The sequence below is a fragment of the Psammomys obesus genome, unplaced genomic scaffold (assembly GCF_907164565.1).
Source record: "Psammomys obesus unplaced genomic scaffold, mPsaObe1.curated_primary_1811, whole genome shotgun sequence".
Lineage (NCBI taxonomy): Eukaryota > Metazoa > Chordata > Mammalia > Rodentia > Muridae > Psammomys > Psammomys obesus.
Window position 1 is genome coordinate 9,531,599 of NW_026587759.1, and position 20,328 is coordinate 9,551,926.

The window sequence follows — 20,328 nt, forward strand, 5'->3', positions numbered from 1 at the left end:
CTTCTCCTTTCAGCTCTAGGACCCTAGCTGGTGCAGACCTGTGCAGGCTTTCTGCATGCTGCCTCAGTCTCTGTATGTTCATATGAGCTTGAATCCTGTTGATGTAGAGGGCCTTGTTTCCTTGGTGTCCTCCATCCCTTCTGTTGTTACACTCTTTCTGTCTCCTTTTCTGCAAGGTTCCCTGAACCCTGAGGGGAGGGATTTGATGGAGCCATCCCATTTAGGACTAAATGTTCCAAGGTCTCTCACTCTCTGTGTAATGTCTGGCTATGAATCTCTGGATTTATTCCCACCTGCTGCAGGGGGAAGCTTCTCTGATGATAACTGATCAAGGCAATGATCTACAAGGATAGCACAATGTCATAAGAAGTCGTTTTAATAAGATGGTAATGTGTGGTTTGCCCCTAGGTCCCTCAGATTCTTGGTCACCTAAGCAGGGCCAGGTGTGAGTTCCATCTCATGCAGTGGGCCTAAAGTCAAATCAGATATTGGTTGGTTACTCCCAGAAGCTTTGTATTCCACTGCACTAGCATGCCTTGTAGGCAGGACAGTATTGTAGATCAAAGGGTTTGTAGCTGGGTTGGTGTTTTCATTTCTCCTTTGTACCAGAGTATCTTCTTTTACCAAAGATGCTAACATTTAAAAGGCTTTATCTATGTAGGCAGCTGTAAGACTTCTACATATCCAGTGAGTTTTGTAGGTGTTGTCTTTGGAAATAGGGCCTTGCCATCAGTTTGTAAAGAGCAACCTGTAGTTTTGGCAACAGCCTGGGTTGTTTTCAATCACAAAAGATGGAGAAAATGAGGCAATCCACAAGAAACCAATTTTAACAAAACAGAAGCCACAAGAAGGAAAATTTCAACCTAAAGAAGTTATCCACACCCAACAAAATGCAAAAAATAATAATCCTACAACAGCAACCAAAAGAGGAGGAGAATAAACACACAGAGGAATCAACATACACTGCTCATTGATATCTCTCAACATTAGTTGTTTCAGTTCCCCAGTAATAGGACACAGACTAACAGAGTGAGTGCAGAACAGAATCCGTCTTCTACAGCATCAGAATCACACCTTAACATCAAGGATAGACACTATCTCAGGATAAAAGGATAGAAAAGATCTTTCAAGCAAATAGATGTAAGAAGCAAGCTGTTGTAGCCATTTTAATATCTGACTAAATAAATAGACTTCAAACCAAAACTAATCAGAAGATACAGGAAAGGGTGCAACATACTCATCAAAGGAAATATCCACCAAGATGACATTTAACCTTTTTTTTTTTTTGCTTTAGTGTATTTTATTTTATAAGTAATTTTTTTTATATTATTACAGTTTATTCACTTTGTATCCCAGCTGTAGCTTGCTCCCTCATTTCCTCCCAATTCCACCCTCCATCCTTCCCTTCCTCCCTCCCTCGACATCTTGTCCCATTCCCCTCTCTAAGTCCACTGATAGGGGAGGTCCTTCTCACTTTCCATCTGACCCTAGCTTATCAGGTCTCATCAGGATTGGCTGCATTGTCCTCCTCTGTGGCCTGGCAAGGCTGCTCCCTACTCATGGAGGGGGATGTGTGGTCAAAGAGCCCACCACTGAGTTTATGTCAGAGAGAGTCCTTGTTCCCCTTCGTGGAAAATGAGCAGCCATGGGGTACATCTGTGCAAGGGTTCTAGGTTATATCCATGAATGGTCCTTGTTTGGAGTATCAGTCTTAAAAAAGACCACAGTGCCCAGATATTTTGGTTCTGTTGCTCTCCTTGTGGAGCTTCTGACCTCTCCAGGCTCTGCTATCTCCCCTTCTTTCATAGAATTCCCTGTACTCTGCCCAAAGTTTGGATAAGATTCTCAGCATGTGCTTTGATACACTAACAGGAAGAGTCTTTCAGAGGTCCTCAGTGGTAGGCTCCTGTCCTGAAACAACCCAGATGCCCCTCAAGGAGGAATGGATACAGAAATTCTGATACATATACACAATGGGATACTAGTCAGCAATTAAAAACAAGGAAATCATGAAATTTGCAGGCAAATGCTGAGATCTAGAAAAGATCATCCTGAGTGAAGTATCCCAGAAACAGAAAGATATACACGGTATACACTCATAAGTAGATACTAGACATTTAACGTAGGATAAACATACCAAAATCTGTACACCTAAAGAAGCTAAGCAAGGAGGTCCCTGGGTAAGATGATCAACCCTCACTCAGAAAGACATTTAACTTCTTAACATCTCTGCACCATACATAAGGATGCTCAAGTTAGTAAAGGAAACACTAAGCTTAACTCACATATTGACCCTCACATATTGGTAGTGGGAGATTTTACTACCCCATCCTCAACAGTAAAGCACTCATCTAGACAAGCACTAAACAGAGAAATGCTGAAGCTAACTGATGTTGAAAACCAAATAAACCTAACATATTTACAGAATATTTTTCCCAAACAAAAGAATATACCATCTTCTCAACACTTCATAGAACTTTCACCAGAACTGGCCAGATATTCTTTATTTATAGAATATTTCTTGGGAACAAAATTTAGTCTCTTTTAGTTGTGTTACTTTGGTGATTTGAAGAGGATTATGGAAATGACACCCATACTGATAAGTTTAAACTAAGTATGAATTCTTGAAGACCAAATGCTACAAGGACAAGCTATTTTAATGTTAAAGTCTGTTTTCTTAAAAATATAATTTTCAAAATGTATAGAGAGTTTTCCAGCAGGGTCTGCAACATTAACAATTTATTGTTAATTTGTTTCTTTTTTCACATAGGGTGTGATAGGTATACAGCTGGTTGTTACTATGGTGATGGCTAGTGTCATGCAGAAGATTATACCTCACTATTCTCTTGCGCGATGGCTGCTCTGCAATGGAAGGTAAGGAAGGGATAGGCTAATTGTAGTGGACACCTTTTTTGTTTGTTTTGAGACAAGGTTTCATGTAGCCACGGCTGGCCCAGAATTTACTATGTAGTTAAAGTACCTTCTGTTCCCTATATCTTCTGTCTCTCAAGTACTAGAATTATACACCCTGTTGCCTGGACACTGCCTGGCACCTGCAGCCTCCAGTTTACATGGCTGAGTAACTTTCTCCAAGTCCTAGTTCGAATCTGTTTTTAAAGTAACAGTGAATGTTTTGAGAATTTTGCTTTTTCTTTCTTTTGATACGGTAGCTATGTGTACAGTTGAAAGGGAACAGGGATGAGAATTGAGTTCTCCATCCTGTTCTTTTTCCTTCCTCTGTCCACTCTGGCCACTGACAGCAGAATGCATCTTTTCTAGTTACCTCTAAAAGCTGGTCACCAAGTGCTTAAATGTTAGAAAGAAATTAGAAGAAATGCCCGATTTTGGTGATTTAATTCAAAAGTTAGTATAAGAGCTAGGTGTTCTTTGCTTTATTGCAGATAATTTTAATCTCCTTAATTTAGTAAGCAGGGAGTGGAATTATGTTGTATTATTTAATCTCTACTACTTCCAAAAAAAAGACCTAGGTTAACATGCTAGAATTTGCATAATAAAATAAAATCAGAAGAAAAGAAGTTAGGTGATAAAGTTATAGAAAAATCTGTACACAGAAATACAAGCCGCAAACTTTTCCTGTGCAGTTACAAAAGCTCAGTTTGGTACAATAACTGTTTCAGTAGTTGATCAAATGCTGACTGTTTTTTGTTTGTTTGTTTAAACCTTTTGAAGTTTCAGGTGGGTAGCTTTCATGCTGATAATTTTTTTATACAAAATAATCTTTAATTTAGAAGTCTTGTCTCTTTACAAAATTGTTTTCTTCATCTAATCTGTTTTCCATTTTGTTCATGTTTGCAATGTTTATACTTTTTTTGTGATAGTCAAATATAGAAAACTATTCAAACTTAAAAGTTATTAATACTACTGCTTATTTGTGTATACTGATTGCATACTGAAATAAACTTTTAAATCTATTTTGCATGACTAACGAGTGATGGACTTCTTATATAAAATTGAGAAGCCTGTGTACAAATCTGTGAATAGCACCTTCCAAAATCTTGTTTATTTATTTTTTATTATATAAATTATAATAGAATAAAATATCAGCTGGGCAAATTATCATTAGTTGTAAGTAAATTACTTTGAATTAAACATTTAAATCCATAAACTATATCAAATAAACTTGTTAATATTGGAATGATATGTTATAAGCTTTTCCTTCTTTGGTGCTGGAAATTGAACCCAGGGTTCTGGACATCATAAGGGTTCTCACTGAGCTGCATCCTGACATTGAAGTTTGATCTTTTACAAGAATGTGTCATAAGACTATGTTAAGAATTTGAACATGAAGTTGATTTTCTTGTGATTGTAACTTTTCTTGTAAACAGAGTGTATTTTGTATTGGTTAAGGTTGCCTGTAATGCCATATGAAGTTCTCTTAATAGAGAACTTAGTATTCTAGTAAGTAAGAACTTAGTATTCTAGTAATACTGTGCTAGTTGGCAAGTGAAAAGTGAGTAGATTGTGCATCAAGAGATTCTAAGGTATGAAGCTTAGTAATAGACTCAGATTCATTAATTTCCTATGCTGGGTCCTTTTGACTAGTGCTAGCTAAAGTTCAGGTGGAAGCTGAAATGATTTCATTGTATCTCGGAAATACAAACAAGATTGCTGAATACCTCTTTCTTCTTTGGCGTGGTTCCATCCTTGGTTCCATCCTTACACATAGGAAACAAGTTGCAAGTATTTACTCAGGCCCATACAATGAGAAAGAAACAACTCCAGACCTGCCTTTAGAAGCTCAAGTCATAGTCTGGTGCAGACTCCACAGACTCCTAAACCTGTGATTTTACTTTCCTCTACGTACCATCACAGTCTGAAAATATTGATTGAAAAAGCTTCAAAAGTAAATAGTTTACCTTTTGAGTGGCACAGCATTCTGAGTAGCATAATGAAGCTACACTCTGTTCCTAACTGACCACACTACATGCCACCTGCCTGGTAGTCAGGAACTGACGTTTACTTTTGTGGTATCAGAATGCTGTTGTAGGTCTCGATTAATATTTACTATTAATATATCTTCTGGTAAAGCTGCTGTTAATCCTAAACAGCTGTATAACCAAATCACCACACAGAGACTGGGATTTATTTAGTTAACCTAGAACACAATGCTAGGCAACAGTTTCTTCTCCTAACCCTCCAAGCCCTCATAGTTTCCTAACATTTAGATTTCACCCATTATACTTGCTTTTTGTGAAATCTTAGGTCTGGTTTATTCTCCACATTGTTCCAAGATCTTTCTCCTGCCTCTGTTCTCCCAGCTCTCTCTCCCTTCACCCCACCTTTCTGTCTTCTGGCTCCTCCCTCTCTTCCTGCTTCCTTTCTATTGCTCAACATTGTGGCTAGTTGTTTTATTTTGGCATGTTTTCACAAAATTGAGACAGGTGATGCTTAGAATAAGTATCACAATGCAATGTCTGGATTGAAACCAGAGAGTTGGGGAGAGAAATCAGCATTTGAATGAACAAGGGTAAGGTGTATATATTTCAAAAGAACATTATACCAGCAGAGTGCTGTATTCAAGTGTTCTTTACATCATACATCATATTGCCTACATCATTAAACCCACACTTTGTTTCAGGCATTGTAGTACCTCACTTTATCACAAGGATCAGTATCGTACAGTGAGATTATGAGAGGCACTGTTAACAACTTTTATTGCAGTATTTTGCTATTATTTATTTGTTACTCATTGTTACTTTCTTACTGTACTTGATTTATGAATTAACCTTTACCAGTAAGTATATATGCATAAGAAAAAACAGCATATATAAGGTTTGATATTGTTTGCAGCTTCAGATACCCACTGAGGGTCTTTGGTCCATACCAATGAATAAGGTTAGCTCCTGTATTTGCTTGATTGCTGGCTTCTCGTGTACTCCATCCACATCTTTTCCAGGAACTGTCATATGTGAACATCACTGTAAATGTGAATTTCCAGCGACAAGTACAACTGAGATTTCTGTTGGCAGATAAGGAATTTAGGAAGATCTTCCTCTTTTTCGTGCTTTGTCTTTTAGAACATCATGTATATATAGTATATACTCATACATGTACACACAGGTAGTTGTAGCTAGTGTATAATTTCTCTTCACTTACTGTGTTCTTGGTGTTATTCTTTGGCACCTACCCATCTTTTATTCTAAATCAAAAGGTACATCAGCACTGATTTTGATTACAGAAGAATACTATGAAGTAGAGTGTAAGTACTATCTTATTGTTTAATCTATACCTTACTGAATCTATACCTTACTGTGTAAGGTATAGATTTGAAATTAAACTTATTCCGTATGTTTTATATTCCATCCTCCAATCATTAATAAAAAAATACATATTAATCATACAGAATCTAAAATTCTCAAATCTAAAATGACCAAAAGTTGTGAATTTTTTGAACATTGGTATAATACCACAAGTACAGAGTTGGACACCTTGTACCCAGGTAATAGTGAAAGTATATGTACATTGAAAACACTGTTTAAAACTGCCTTCAGGCTGTGTGTATATTAAATTTCCTAAGTAGACTTGAATCTCAACCCCAAAATACCATATGTATGCAGATATTCCAAAACGTAAACACTGAAACCCATCTGGTCCTAAGCATTTGGTTATGGGTCTCTTTCTACTACATATGAAATGTTAGTTTTACGTTTTTGAGATTACCAGACTTTGTTGAAGGGATTTCTACTTTAACAAGAAGCTGTGTCGTATGTATCATTTCTTAGTCCAGTAACCCATGAAATCTACTACTGACCTTTAAAAACAACTCTAAAGAGGCTGGTGCTTTTAGGTTTCCAATCTCTTACCTTAAAAAAGAAACCAAAGCAGATGCTAACACTCATAGCCAAACTTTGGGCAGAATGCAGAAAATCTTTTTTTTTAATTTAATTTAATTTTATTAATTACATTTTATTCACTTTGTATCCACCCCATAAACCCTTCCCTCCTCCCCTCCCAGCCCCAGCCTCCCTCCCCCTTCTTCACACATGCCCTTCCCCAAGTCCACTGATAAGGGAGGTCTTCTTCTCCTTCCTTCTGATCTTAGTCTATCAGATCTCATCAAGAGTGGCTACATTGTCATCTTCTGTGTCCTGGTAAGGCTGCTCCCCCCTCAGGGGGAGGTGATCAAAAAGCAGGCCAATCAGATTATGTCAGAGGCAGTACCTCTTCCCATTACAATGTAACCCACTTGGACACTAAACTGCCATGGGTTACATCTGTGCAGGGGTTCTAGGTTATCTCCATGTATGGTACTTGGTTGGAGTATGAGTCTCTGGGAAGACCCCTGTGTTCAAATTTTCTAGTTCTGTTGCTCTCCCTGTTGTTCTCCTTGTGGGGTTCCTGTCCTCTCCAGCTCTTATTATTTCCCATTTTTTACATAAGATTCCATGCACTCTGCCCAACAGTTGGCCATAAGTCTCAGCTTCTACTTTGATAATCTGCAGGGCAGAGCCTTTCAGAGGCCCTCTGTGACAGGTTTATAGGTTTTTTTCCTGTTTTCTTCTTCTTCTGATGTCCATCCTCTTTGCCTTTCTGGGTGGGGATTGAGCATTTTAGTCAGGGTCCTCTCTCTGGATTAGTTTCCTTAGATGTACAGATTTTAGTAGGTTTATCCTATGTTATGTCTATATGAGTGAGTATATACCATGTGTGTCTTTCTGCTTCTGGGACAGCTCACTCAGGATAATCCTTTCCAGGTCCCACCATTTACCTGCAAATTTCATGATTTCCTTATTTTTCATTGCAGAGTAATACTCCATTGTGTAGATGTACCACAATTTCTGTATTTAATTTCTGTATTTAATTGATTTACCTTGTCTTGATTCAGCTTTGGTAAGTGGAATCAATCAAGAAAATTGTCCATTTCATTTAGATTTTCAAATTTTGTGGCATATAGACTTTTGAAGTGAGTCCTAATGATTGTTTGGATTTCCTCAGTGTCTGTAGTTATGTCTCTCTCCCTTTTTATTTCTGATTTTGTTAATTTGGATAGTGTCTCTCTGCCTTTTAGTTAGTTAAAGGTTTGTCTCTCTTGTTGATTTTCTCAAAGAACCAGCTCTTGGTTTCATTGATTCTTTGAATTGTTTTATTTGTTACTAATTGATTGATTTCAGCCTTGAGTTTGATTATTTCCTTTTTTGTGTGTCTGCTTCTTTTTTTTCCCCTGGGGCTTTTAGGTGAGCCATTAAATGAGATGTCTTGAATTTCTTCTTGAAGACACTTAGTGCTATGAACTTTCCTCTTAGCACTGCTTTCATTATGTCCCATAAGTTTGGGTATGTTGTGTCTTCATTTTCATTGAATTCTAGGAAGACTTTCTTTCTTTATTTCTTTCCTGAACCAGTTGTCATTTAGTAGCAAGTTGTTCTGTTTCCATGTATGTGTAGGCTCTTTGCTATTTCTGTTGTTGTTGAGGTCCAGCTTTAGTCCATGGTGATCAGATTGGATAAAAGGATTATTTCAATCTTCTTGTATCCACTGAGGCTTGCTTTGGAACCAACCATATGGTCTATTTTGGAGAAGGTATTCCATGTGTTGCTGAGAAGAAGGTAATTTCTTTTGTGTTTGGGTGTAAGGTTCTGTAAATGTCTATTAGTTCCATTTGATTCATGACCTCTGTTAGAGACATTGTTTCTTTGTTTAATTTCTGTTTTGATGACCTGTCCTTTGTTGAGAGTCGGGTGTTGAAGTCTTCCACTATTAATGTTTTTGGATCTATGTGTGGTTTAAGTTTTATCAATGTTTCTTTTACATATGTGGGTACTCTTGTATTTGGGGCATAGATATTCAGGATTGTGATGTCTTCCTGGTTGAATTTTTCCTTGATGAGTATGAAGTGTCCTTCCCCATCTCTTATGATTAATTTTGTTTCAAAGTCTATTTTATCAGATATTAGAATGACTACTCCTGCCTTCTTCTTGGGTCTATTTGCTTGGGCAACCGTCTTCCAGCACTTTACCGTCAGGTAATGTCTATCTTTTTGACTTAGGTGTGTTTCTTGTATGCAGCAGATTGCTGGGTCCTGTTTATGCATCTGTTCTGTTAGTCTGTGTCTTTTTATTGTAGAGTTGAGTCCATTGATGTTGAGAGAGATTAATGACCAGTGGCTGTTAGATCTTTTGATTTTGATATTGGTTGTGGTCATAATGTTGTGTGCTTGGTTGCTTTTTCTTTTACTGTAGTGAGGTTAATTATTTCCTGTGTTTTCTTGAAAGTAGTTAGTTTTCTTGGGTTGTACTTTTCCTTCTAGTATCTTCTGTAAAACTGGATTTGTGGGTAGATATTGTTGAAATTTGTTTTTGTTGTTGAAAATCTTGTTTTCTCTGTCTATGAGGACTGAGAGTTTTGTTTGTATAGTAGTGTGGGGTGACATTGTGTTCTGTCCAGGCCCTTCTGGCTTTCATAGTCTTTGTTGAGAAGTCAGGTGTGATTCTGATGGGTTTGCCATTATATGTTTCTTGGCCTTGTTCCCTTGCAGCTTTTAGTATTTTTTCTTTGTTTTGTATACTTTCTGTTTTGATTATCATGTTGTGGGAGATTTTATTTCCTGGTTTAATTTATTGGGTGTTCTGAAGGCCACTTGTATTCTTATTGGCCTCTCCTTTAAGTTGGGGAAGTATTCTTCAATAATTTTGATGAAAATATTTTCAGGGCCTTGGAGGAGTGAATCTTCTTTTTCCCCTATTCCTATTATTCTTAGGTTTTGTCTTTTTATGTTGTCTTGAATTTCTTGGAAGGTCGGTGTCAGGATTGTTTTAGATTTAACATGTTCTTTGATGGATACATAGATTTCTTCCATTGTATCTTCCACACCTGAGATTCTTTGTTCCATCTCTTGTAGTTTGTTGGTTATGCTTACCTCTGTAATTCCTGTTTTCTTCCCTAAGTTCTTTCTCTCCACAATTTTCTCCATTTGTGTTTTCTTTAATTTTTCCAATTCTATCTTCAGATCTTCAGCTGTTTTGTTGATTTCCTTCACCTGACTGTATTTTTCTGTTTTTCCTTCAATCCCTTCAGCTTTTTGTTTGAACATTCCTCTGTTTCTTTTATTTCTTTCTGTGAATTAAGTATTTCCTCTCTAAATGCCACAGCCTATTTGGCTGCAATTTCCTGTATTTCTTTACAGATGGCCATAATCTGTTTGTCTTTGTCTTTATCTTCCTCTAGTTCTTTACGTATTTTATTTGTTTCCTCTATTATCCTCTTCATAAGCATAGATGTTAGGTCATCTTCTTAAATTCAATTATGCTGGGGTGTCCAGGTCTGCTTGCACCTGGATAACTGGGTTCTGGAGATTCCATATTGCTCTGTCTTTTGTTGGTTGAGATTTTATGCTGGCCACTACTCATTGGACTATCTTAGGTGTTGGGTGTTAGTTTCTGGTGGTTCCTAGAATCCTGTGGTAGAGAGAATCCCCTTGGCTGGAAGATGATTTTTCCTGAAGGAAGCCTCCTCAACTTTTTGGGTATGGTCACTGAATGGCTGGTATTTTTCGGGAGTTGCCACAGCTCACCTCAGGTGTACAGACCTGAGTGGTAATTGTTGTCCTTGTTAGTGGAGAGGGCTCTCCTCTCAGCTGGAGAAGTCCTGGAGACAACTGCCCTGCTTCTGGGTTTCTTGCTGTAAATTTAGTGAGCTGCTGCTGTAATCTGGGTGCCCCGTGGTTTGGTCAGTTTAATTAGGGATAACTGGTTGCCCCTTGGAGCAGTTCTGGGGGTTGACCTCGGGTATCCCCGGCTTCTGTAGGTCTGTGGTTGGGGCTTGTGCCCCAATAACCCAAGCGGTAATTAGTGGCAAGTATGCTCTACTCTCATCTGTGCAGCTGGAGGCTAGATTCAGGAGCCTGAGGATAGCCAGAAACTTTTCCGGAGCTAGGTGTCCTGAGGTAGGGCCAGGTGTTTCCCCTAACGTGGGGTTTCTCCCAACAGGAAGTCCCAGTCAGAGGTGTTTGGGTTGGTGCCTAAAGTGCACTGGTGCTGGCAGTTTGTGGCTCCAAGCTAGTGACTGAGCAGGAGTTTGAGACCTTTTCAGGGATCTTTCCAGTGTATGCTGGGAACGGGGGTCGGTGAATGCTCTAAACTGTCTCTCTCCCTTTGGTGTTTTCTCCCGATTGGGACTCTCAGTCTCTGGTGCCCTGGAGCGCACGGTTCTGTCTGTGATGGATAGCTGGTCTCTGGATTCGAGACACATGTGCCCGCTGGTCCGCAGGACCTTTTCCAGGGATAGACTGGGCGACCTAGGTCAGGCCCCGTTTGCTTCCTTCCCTGTGGGGTTTTCTCCCAACTGGGAAACCCAGTCTCTGATGCTCTGGGGCACACAGTTCTGTCTGTGAAGGAGAGGAGAGTTGGGCATGCAGCAAGTCTCTGTGCTGGTCGCCGGAGCCCAGTTCAGAGGTGGCAGTGTGCACCCACCATTCTGCAGGACCTTTTCCAGGGAAAGACTGGGTGACCCACGGTTAAGTCTCGTTTCCTTCCTTCTCTATTGGTTTTTCTCACGACTGGGATTCTCAGTCTCTGGTGTTTTTGTGCCCACCCTTCAGCCTGGGAAGGCAATCAGGACATGCAGGTGTATGACTCTTGTCTGGTGACTGAGTGCCTGCAAGACCCGGAATCTCTTCTGGGTTCTGCCTGGGTGACCTGAGAGTGAGACTGATTCCCATACTGTGGAGTTTTCCCTCACCTGGGAAACATGATCGCTGTTGTTTTAGGGCCCAGAGTTCAGTCTCTTGGTCACTGTACCAATGATGTTGTCCTGCTCCTCAGATGAAGTGTCCTCCTGGTGCTGCCATCTTGTCAGTCCCCCCATTCATTTTTTTTTTTAATGTGGTATCACAACTTGCAATTTATTTTTCACTGGAAAATGTTATTTTCTATTCCAGTAGAAGCATCAAAATGACAGGGATTTTGGCTTTATTGGAGTTGATTTTGAGTCATGTGTATACCATGTCAAAGTATCTGGAACGTGTTAGGCTCTGCATACATGTCTGATGAATGAAGGATTGAGAGGAAGACTACAAATGCATGTTCCTTGAAGGTTTCAGCACCATTAGAGCTCAGCTGTAAATATACTATTAATGAAGTTAATTTACATTATCTAATCACTCTGGTATATATTCCATTTTAGAAAAATGCCATCACCAGAGTCAGTACGTGGGTAGAGCCTTACTAGTCAGCCATGGACTTCTACAAATAGTAAAACGTTTGTGTGGACCTACATATATGTTCCCAGTTGATGCCCAACAAGGAAATTGTTACAAAATAACCTACAAAAATAAGTTAGCACCAGAGAGAAGCCTCAATGACTGAAGTATTGCTGTACATCCATGAGGACCTGAATCTGTTTGCTAAGCACCCACAGAACAAACCAAATGTGGTCCCATGATGGTCCTGTTACCCTATATCACTGTAGTCAACAGAGATAGAAGGATCTGCCTGACCGAAAACAAATAAACAAAAAACCCAACCTGTGAGCTTAGTCCAGGTTCCAGGACAGACTCAGGCCTCAAAGGAGGAGTGCAGAAGAGTGACAGAAGAAATGTCCAGTGTTCTTTCTTCCTCTATTCCATGTGTGCATGTGAACATATGCACAGGTGCACAAAGCTTCTGTTGACCTACACTTATGTTCCGTTGTGGCCTAACAAGGAGACTCTGCTCACTTCTTTTAAGTCTCATAAGTAGGCATCTCTTTTTCCAGTTCAGGCTACTTTGATTTCACCTTGACTTTTTGTCCATAGTTTGTTTTTTATATTGACCTTCAGGCCAAGCACAGCAATACAAGCCTTTAATCCCAGCATTCAGAAAGCAGAGACAGGTTTATCTCTGTGAGTTTGAGACCAGCCTAATCTACATAGTGATTTTCAGAACAGCCAGAATGGATAGAGAGATCCTATCTCAAAAGACCAAATACAAAATAAAATGGCCTTCAAATATAAGGCGGGCTCATTGTTTAATCTTTGTAAGCAAACAAAAGCAGTGATATATCTAGTGGAAATTATGTAGGAATAATTCACAAAACACAGGAAAATGACACTTTTATGATTGTAGACATTAGAAAGGCTATCTCAGTTATGAGATAGTGCTACTTGCTGTGAATTCAATGTTACTGAATCACCAATCTTATGTAAAGCATTTTAAAAGGAAACACATAAACAAGGTTATGTCTTGATCAGGCAATGAAAGATGTGACCAGAGGTTCGCAGGAGCCCAACCTTGTGTGTTCCCCAGGAGCAGTGGTTCAGTGTTTCATGGAGACTTTATAGAACATTACTACCGCAAAAAACGAGAGTCTACTCTGAGCTAATGTTCTGGACTTGAGTAGAAACTGCAGGTTTCTCCTCACCTAGTAATTGTAACTAGAGACTTTTGTTATGTGTAGATACATGTACATTCTGCATATATGTGTGTGTGTGTTAAATTTATAGATATATTAAGCTAGGAAGAAAACTGAATTATTTTGGTTCAGAGATTCTTTTTGTGCACTTACTGTGTGCCAGCAACTCTACTAGCTTTGCATTATACAAAAACTGTAAAATGATCAACTTCAGAAAAGTTAAGTATTCTGTTTTCCTCTAATTGACTAGCAGCTTGGCGTGCTGCAACTCAGTCATTCACATAGAGTGATTCATAGAATTAAGAAACTTCTGTGGTTACAATATTGTAAAAGATGCATATATGATAAGACCTGGGGAAAGGCACACAATTTCTGCCGTACAGTTTGCATGTGAAATTGGAATATTACCAGAAAATTTGAGAAGGACTGCTGGAACCCTCATGCAGGCCCCTTCTTGGGTTCTTAGTCTCCTTAATAAAAGAGTTTAAGAGCAGATGCAGAAGAAATCCTTAGGGCAATTTTATTGAGTCTTAAAAACTTTAGGGCAGGTAGGCTATAAATCCCAGCAAAGCAGGATGGAGAAGAAAGAGTGCCTCTTCAAGTTAGGCATTGAGGTTCAGAGCAGGAAGCCACTGCCAAAAACAAGCTTTGGGAAGTTTTAGACAAAGAATGAAGAAACCCAGAGTGTCAGGTAGAGCATGTTTTAAAAACAGATAGAATAAAGAAAAGGGAAAATTATGATTTTTCTGAGGTTTCCAGAAAAGAGGTCAGCTGCGCTGTGAGCAACTATACAAAGGATGAGAATTCTGGGAAGGAACGGTCTATTATCTCATTAAAGGAATATTCTACCCTTCTTTTTTAACAGTTTGTCTCTGCCTCAGCAGACTTTATTTCTGTGGCTAGAAGGTAAAAGACCTTTCCTGCCATTTCAACATTCTCCTCTAAAGAGCTAACCCTGTCATCATTTAGGAGATGGGTTGAAATTGTGGGAAATGTTTAATACAATTCAATGATAAGCATTTAGATGTCTCGTTTTTCACCTACGTGTGCAGCAAGGCAGGGATTTTAGGACACAGGAAAGCAGAACTTTAGTCTTGTTTTCCTGGACAGAGCCAAGCTGTGAGATCTGAGTTTCACGTCAGGAAAGAAGGCGGCTGTGGGAGGCCTGAAAGCGTATGGTGTGTACAGTCATAGGCAGATAAGACATAGTTTATTCACTGTAGACAGAGACATTGAGGCACTCACAGGCCACACACAGGAGGTCATAGTCACACATATAGACAGGTACACAGGTACACAGACCTGTAGATCGACATATGGCCAAAGGCCTCTGTCCTTAAGACTGCATTTACACAAAACCTATATGAAAGCTGTGTTTGGCCAATAATAGTCATATACAGACGATGTCACTGTTTGCTTGAGGATTCATCAGACTTGCAGTGTGCTTCCTTTATAGCCCCCTGGATATCTAGCATTGGCCATGCTAGCTATCCACAATATCCATAGTGATGCCATGTTATCTAAGCATACACTGTCTCTTGTGGCCAGCCTTGTGCTGCTAACACAAGGACCACTTTGAAGGTTTTTCCCTTTTGGCCCATCCATGTATTAACCAACCAGAAAATAACAGCAAGCTTTGGCATCCAAAGGTGTCGGGAGTTTCATCCAAAGGTAGATTTTTTTTTGTAGTAGTAGTAGAGTCTATATTGTTTATTTAAATGATGGAACTAAAACTCTAATCTCTTTCTCATAACTGGAGGTTAAGTGACTGAAAATTCCAACCCTTTAATCATGTGTTTGGGGTTTCTGGTGACAAGATTCTACTAGTGTTGCTTCTTTAGCATAGCAAACCACCTGTCACTTTGGGCTTTTGAAGCATTGACCAGAGTGAGCAAAGAACAGATGATGCATTCTGTATTATATCTGTGGAATACTGCCTTGTGGAACAAGAAGTAAATTAGAGCATAGGTCTTTATAGCCAGAGAGAAGAATGTATGTAAAAGCAATAAAAGGTGAAAGAATTTGTGAGAAATAAAATGTTATTTAGTCACAGAGTGTGTCCTTTTGTAGAGGAAATGATTAAAAAGCAATCTGGAGACTTAAGCTCTGGGCTTGTCATGCAAGGCTATGGAAGCAGGAAGTCACGACTTCACACATTTAAGGCCTTGGAGCATGTGTTAGTGGGAATTCTCAGAGTAGACAGTCTAATACCATAAATTGCTATGTATTCACCGCAGTTGCTAGTACTCAAGATTTGTGTAATCTGTTCTTGGCTTCATCTACCACATTGTACTATTTTTAGCCATAAAATTTTTACTTTCTAAATTATGTAAACTTAAAAATTAACACAACCCATCTCAGAGTTTTTATCAAATACTCAGTCTTTACTCAAATTATCATTACTGTAGCATTTTAAAAACACAGCTAGCTAGTTGTAGATATTTCTTTAAGTTTAGACATTTCATATTATAATCTAAAGTTTTGTGTTTTTTTTTTTAAATTTATAGCAATACAAAGTTTGAATTCACCCTTTGTAATAAATAATATAATAGTGAGGACCTTGAAGTAATGGAAGTCCTTGCATGGCCTACGTATTGCACTGCCTTAAATAACCTTGGGAAGGATTTAAATGGGCTAATGTACTTTTGGCAAGATTTCTTTTATGAGACTGAGAATGTCCTCAGAGTGGGTGGATGAGAAGGAAGTCCAAGGGAAGGAAGGCAGAAAGATCAGGTAAGAGCTCTGTGATAGTCGTGGCTACAGAAGACTAAGTGGAGCACAGGTCTGAAGGAAGTGTTTGCAGTAGAGTGTTGAGAGTTTAAAGCATTGCACAAAATGATGGTAACATGCATACACTAAGGGGAAGTGAGGATTATTAAATTAAAGTGACTAGTAAATTGTGAGACCACTCAGTAGAACAGGAAAGTCACAGTGAAGTGGTTGGTACTTGGAAAGAATAAATGATGTGGATATTTTATGTGGTAGAAGGGAAAGAAGGAAAGATGATTAGTAAATGCGTGAGAGCATTCGGTCAGATCTCTTTTAAAGATAACTCACTTTGTTCAAATGAAGACTGGGTAGAAGATGACTGTGCCCAGTGGCCTGCAGAGTTAGTGTCTTTTTGTGTAGAAGCAGTAGTGTATTAGAAATGCACACAGCATATCAGGGCCTGTCATCTAGTGAGTGTTCACTGAGTGTTGGCTAGGTATGAGTCTGAAACCTTACAAGGCTTGGGCGACAGTGTCTGCTTCATTACAGTTGTCACCAGACTATTTCCCTACAGTGTCTTCATAAATTGGAAACTCAGGAACAATTTTTTAGAATAAATGAGTAACCTGGTACTTTTGAGTGATTTCTTTCCCCCCTCCCCCCCCCCCCCCTTAGTTTGAGGTGGTATCAGCATCCTTCAGAAGAAGAATTAAGAATCCTTGCAGGGAAGCAGCAGAAAGGAAAAAGTAAAAAAGACAGGTAAGTTACATTGATGAGCTTCTAACTTATAAAATTTTTAACATAATTTATGCAGATACTTTTATGCTTTGATTAAAGGAACGCTCATTAATTATGTTGTAAGTACTTGATAAATTTCAGGTCAGAACTCATGTAAATTCCAGTAAAATAGAAATTAGAATATAAGCACCAAAAATAATTGCTTTACTCAAAGATTAACTTTATTCTTGAGTCCTTAATATGCTTAGCATCAGGACCCAGGCAAGTCTCAGTGAAAACATCATGTAAGTTCAAGACAATAGTTTTACTCAAAAAAAAAGTTAACTTTATTCTGATTTAAATTTAAAACTATTTTACAGATACTTGGGTTAAGGGAAGAGCTGCAGTGATGTCTGCAAGTCCCTCTAAGATGTCTTTTTGTATTCTTTGGGGGGGAGACTAATTTTTAATAGACATAGCTTTATAGGTTTCGTTCAGTCGCTGTATTGCTTTTCCTCATGGTGCTATTAAGCAAGAACTCTACTACTGATCTTTAGCCCTTGCCCAGCTCTTTATATTTTATCTATTTAATGTTTTAACTATCTGCTAACAAGCCTCAATCACTTCACTGAATTAGAAAGACTGGACATAGTCATGCTGTAGAACTTGCCTGGGTTTAAGGTTGCATACCTCTCTATTTAATTGTCAAAGTCTGTGCTGATATCCTGTCCACATTAGCTTCAGTTTCCTCAGATGGAAATCGATTGAGGTGATCTTTTTTACACTTAATACAGTATACCTTGAAATTCATTTGATTATTAATCAGGAACCCTTCCCCTTTTTAAATTTCAGTAGGTCTTTATACACTGTATAAAGACCAATGTTACAGTTTCCAAAATATTTTATGTACAGCTGTAACTTAGTATAGGTAGCCACCCTAAACATTTTAATATAATTTTACCAAAAAGCTGTTGATTAGAAGTGTTGGCGGAGGGGCTGGAGTGAAAGCTCAGTGGTTAAGAACACTGGCTGTTGTTCCAGATGTCTAGGATTCAATCCCTGGCACCCACATGGCAGTCCATAAGCTGTGTAGCTCCAGTTCTGTTACCTATGATGCCCTCTTCTGGTCTCTAAGAGCAATGTGTGCATGCAGTGCACAGATTCTAGTAGAAATACCCATATATACAAAATAATAAAAAATAATTTCAAAAAATGTCAAGTGAATTTTTCAATTTTATATACTTAAGGACCAGCATTTTAATCCATGTTAGTTTGTAGTTGCTTTTTTTTTTCAACCTCTAACTCTGCTGATGGCCATTGTTACCATGTTAAATAATTGGGAGATTTAATTATATGGTTTATTATTCATTTTTTGACCATTTTAATTCTTTTTGCATGCCTTATAATCTATTATTTTGCTTTTTTTAAAAAAACTGGTTTCTCATTTAGACAAAGCTGGTAACAGAAAGTGGCCTGGAACCTTTGATCCTCCTGCCTTCATTTCCCAGTAGAGGCCATGTATCACCACTCCTGGTTTATGCTGAGAGCAAACCCAGGTCTTTGTGTAAGCTGCCAGGAAAGCAGTGTCCGCAGGGCAGGTGCCCAACCCTTCCAGGAGTTTCTCAGCTAACAGCATTACTTAGGTGAAATACTGTCACTGAGAGTTTCCCCATTTTTTATTTACTTAAAAGTAAATACAATGTTGAAAATCATGTTAATAAAATTGGGCTTGTTACTTTGTTACCATTTGACTGTCCTTAAGACTTCAGTTTGGGAGTGACACAGTACACTTGAAGAACTTCTCTGGTTTTCTCCATCTGTAAGTCTTTGTAGGCACCTCCACAGTTGCCTCTTAGGACTGAGCTGCCAGCAAACATACATTTTAATATACTCATTCATCTCTGACCTGTATTATAGCTGTATTTGTGTCTATATGTGTGTGTGTGTGTATATATATATATATATATATATATATATATATATACATATATGTGTGTAGAATTACATTTCTCTTCCTTTAATCTTGTTTCTACAAAAGGTTGCTTTTAAATCTGCAAAAGAGAGTAAGAAAAATGGATGTGAAACACTGATAGCAAGCATGATTTGGTTGCTTTTGCTAGTTTAGGCAATTCCTCCTCTGCTCATCTTCGTAGTAACATAATTTACCTCAGCAGTTTGTCATCTCCTTTGGAAAACTGTTTTTGAGTATCTGACCTCCTCTAGGGTGACATTAGAATGAAACTTAAAAATCTCTTTTATATTTAGTCTGATATAAGCACTAACTAATTTTTGTGTGTGCATTTCTGTCACTTGTTTAATTTTTGCAGAAAATACAATGGTCATATTGAAAATAAGCCACTTACCATTCCAAAAGACATTAACCTTCATCTAGAAACCAAATCTGTTACGGAAGTGGATACTCTAGGTAAGGTGAATCTTGTAATGTGTTCTGCATACACCAGTCTTTGGAAGCAAAAATACTTTATCTGTTGTGGCTAAGGTTGTTTGTCTGTGGGTAAATTTTATATCTTTTTCTAATCATGGATTCATTACAAAGAGCATGGAATCTTAACAGCTGACTTCCACAAAAATGAACTTAAAGGACTATTCAGTAAAATGTTTCTTTTCTGTTTTCATGGTAGTATTTTCCCCAGTTCTAGAAAGCAGCACACTCTACTTAGTCCTATTACAGCTTCTGGTTATTAGGCTGAAATTGCAGCTTGAGATTTTAAATTCCAAACTTATTTCCTTTAATAATCTACTCCTGTCATAATGCACTTGAAACTATATTTTCATGGTGAGTTATCTAAATTTTAGTAATTTGACTATTTCAATAGTGTTAAGGATTAAGAAGTTGAAATTTTTTATTCACAATTCATTTTTTATCCATTGAGTATAATAAAATAAATAATTTGCCTTCCCCCCTCAGTTTCTGTAATGATATGACTATAATGATTTTAAGTTTCAAATGAGGTTTATATGAAGTTAATTGAATCCGTGGAGTGTGTGTGTGTGTTGGGGGATGTCTGAAGTAATGTTGCTCCTAACAGTTTCCAGACCTTACACATTTGTGTTACTTAAAGAGATCTTTAAAACTAAAGATACCTTATTCTCATCTTTAAAAAGTCATTGACTTCTAGAATAGGTTCTGGGAATTTGACTTCAAAAGTGCAACAGCTGGTATTGATAACCACTGTGTTACAAGAAAAATGGTGAACTAACATATTAATAAATACTTTTTATTAAGAAAAATTTCATTCTTTATATTCTAATCAGAGTTTTCTCTCTCTTAACTCCTGAATTCTCCCCACTTCTCCACCCTCCCAACTCAATGCCCTCATCCCCCTTCTTTAGAAAACAAAACAAAAGATCAACAAAAACCCCAGACAAACCAGAATTAAAAAAGAAGTCACAAGAAAAACACACACAGCACCACCACCATTACCAAAACTCATTAAAAACACAAAATCAGAAACCATAATAACCAAGCAAAAGATTAGTAAGACAAAAATACCCAAAACATTGTGAGACAGAAAGTTTACAGAAATGTCAGTG

The 20,328-nt window shown here is 38.1% G+C and overlaps 1 protein-coding gene across 4 annotated transcripts in view; it reads left to right on the forward strand.

The window, feature by feature from the left end:
• Positions 1–20,328, forward strand: part of Tmem161b (transmembrane protein 161B) — a 104,093-nt gene that overhangs the window by 40,195 nt on the left and 43,570 nt on the right. For 3 of the 4 annotated variants that reach the window (XM_055604067.1, XM_055604069.1, XM_055604068.1), the window contains 3 exons: positions 2,771–2,874; positions 16,732–16,815; positions 19,101–19,198. In XM_055604067.1, the coding sequence (XP_055460042.1) occupies positions 2,771–2,874; positions 16,732–16,815; positions 19,101–19,198 (286 nt within the window). Of the gene's footprint in view, positions 1–2,770; positions 2,875–16,731; positions 16,816–19,100; positions 19,199–20,328 lie in introns of those variants that run through there. The other variant, XM_055604070.1, reaches the window with a different exon arrangement.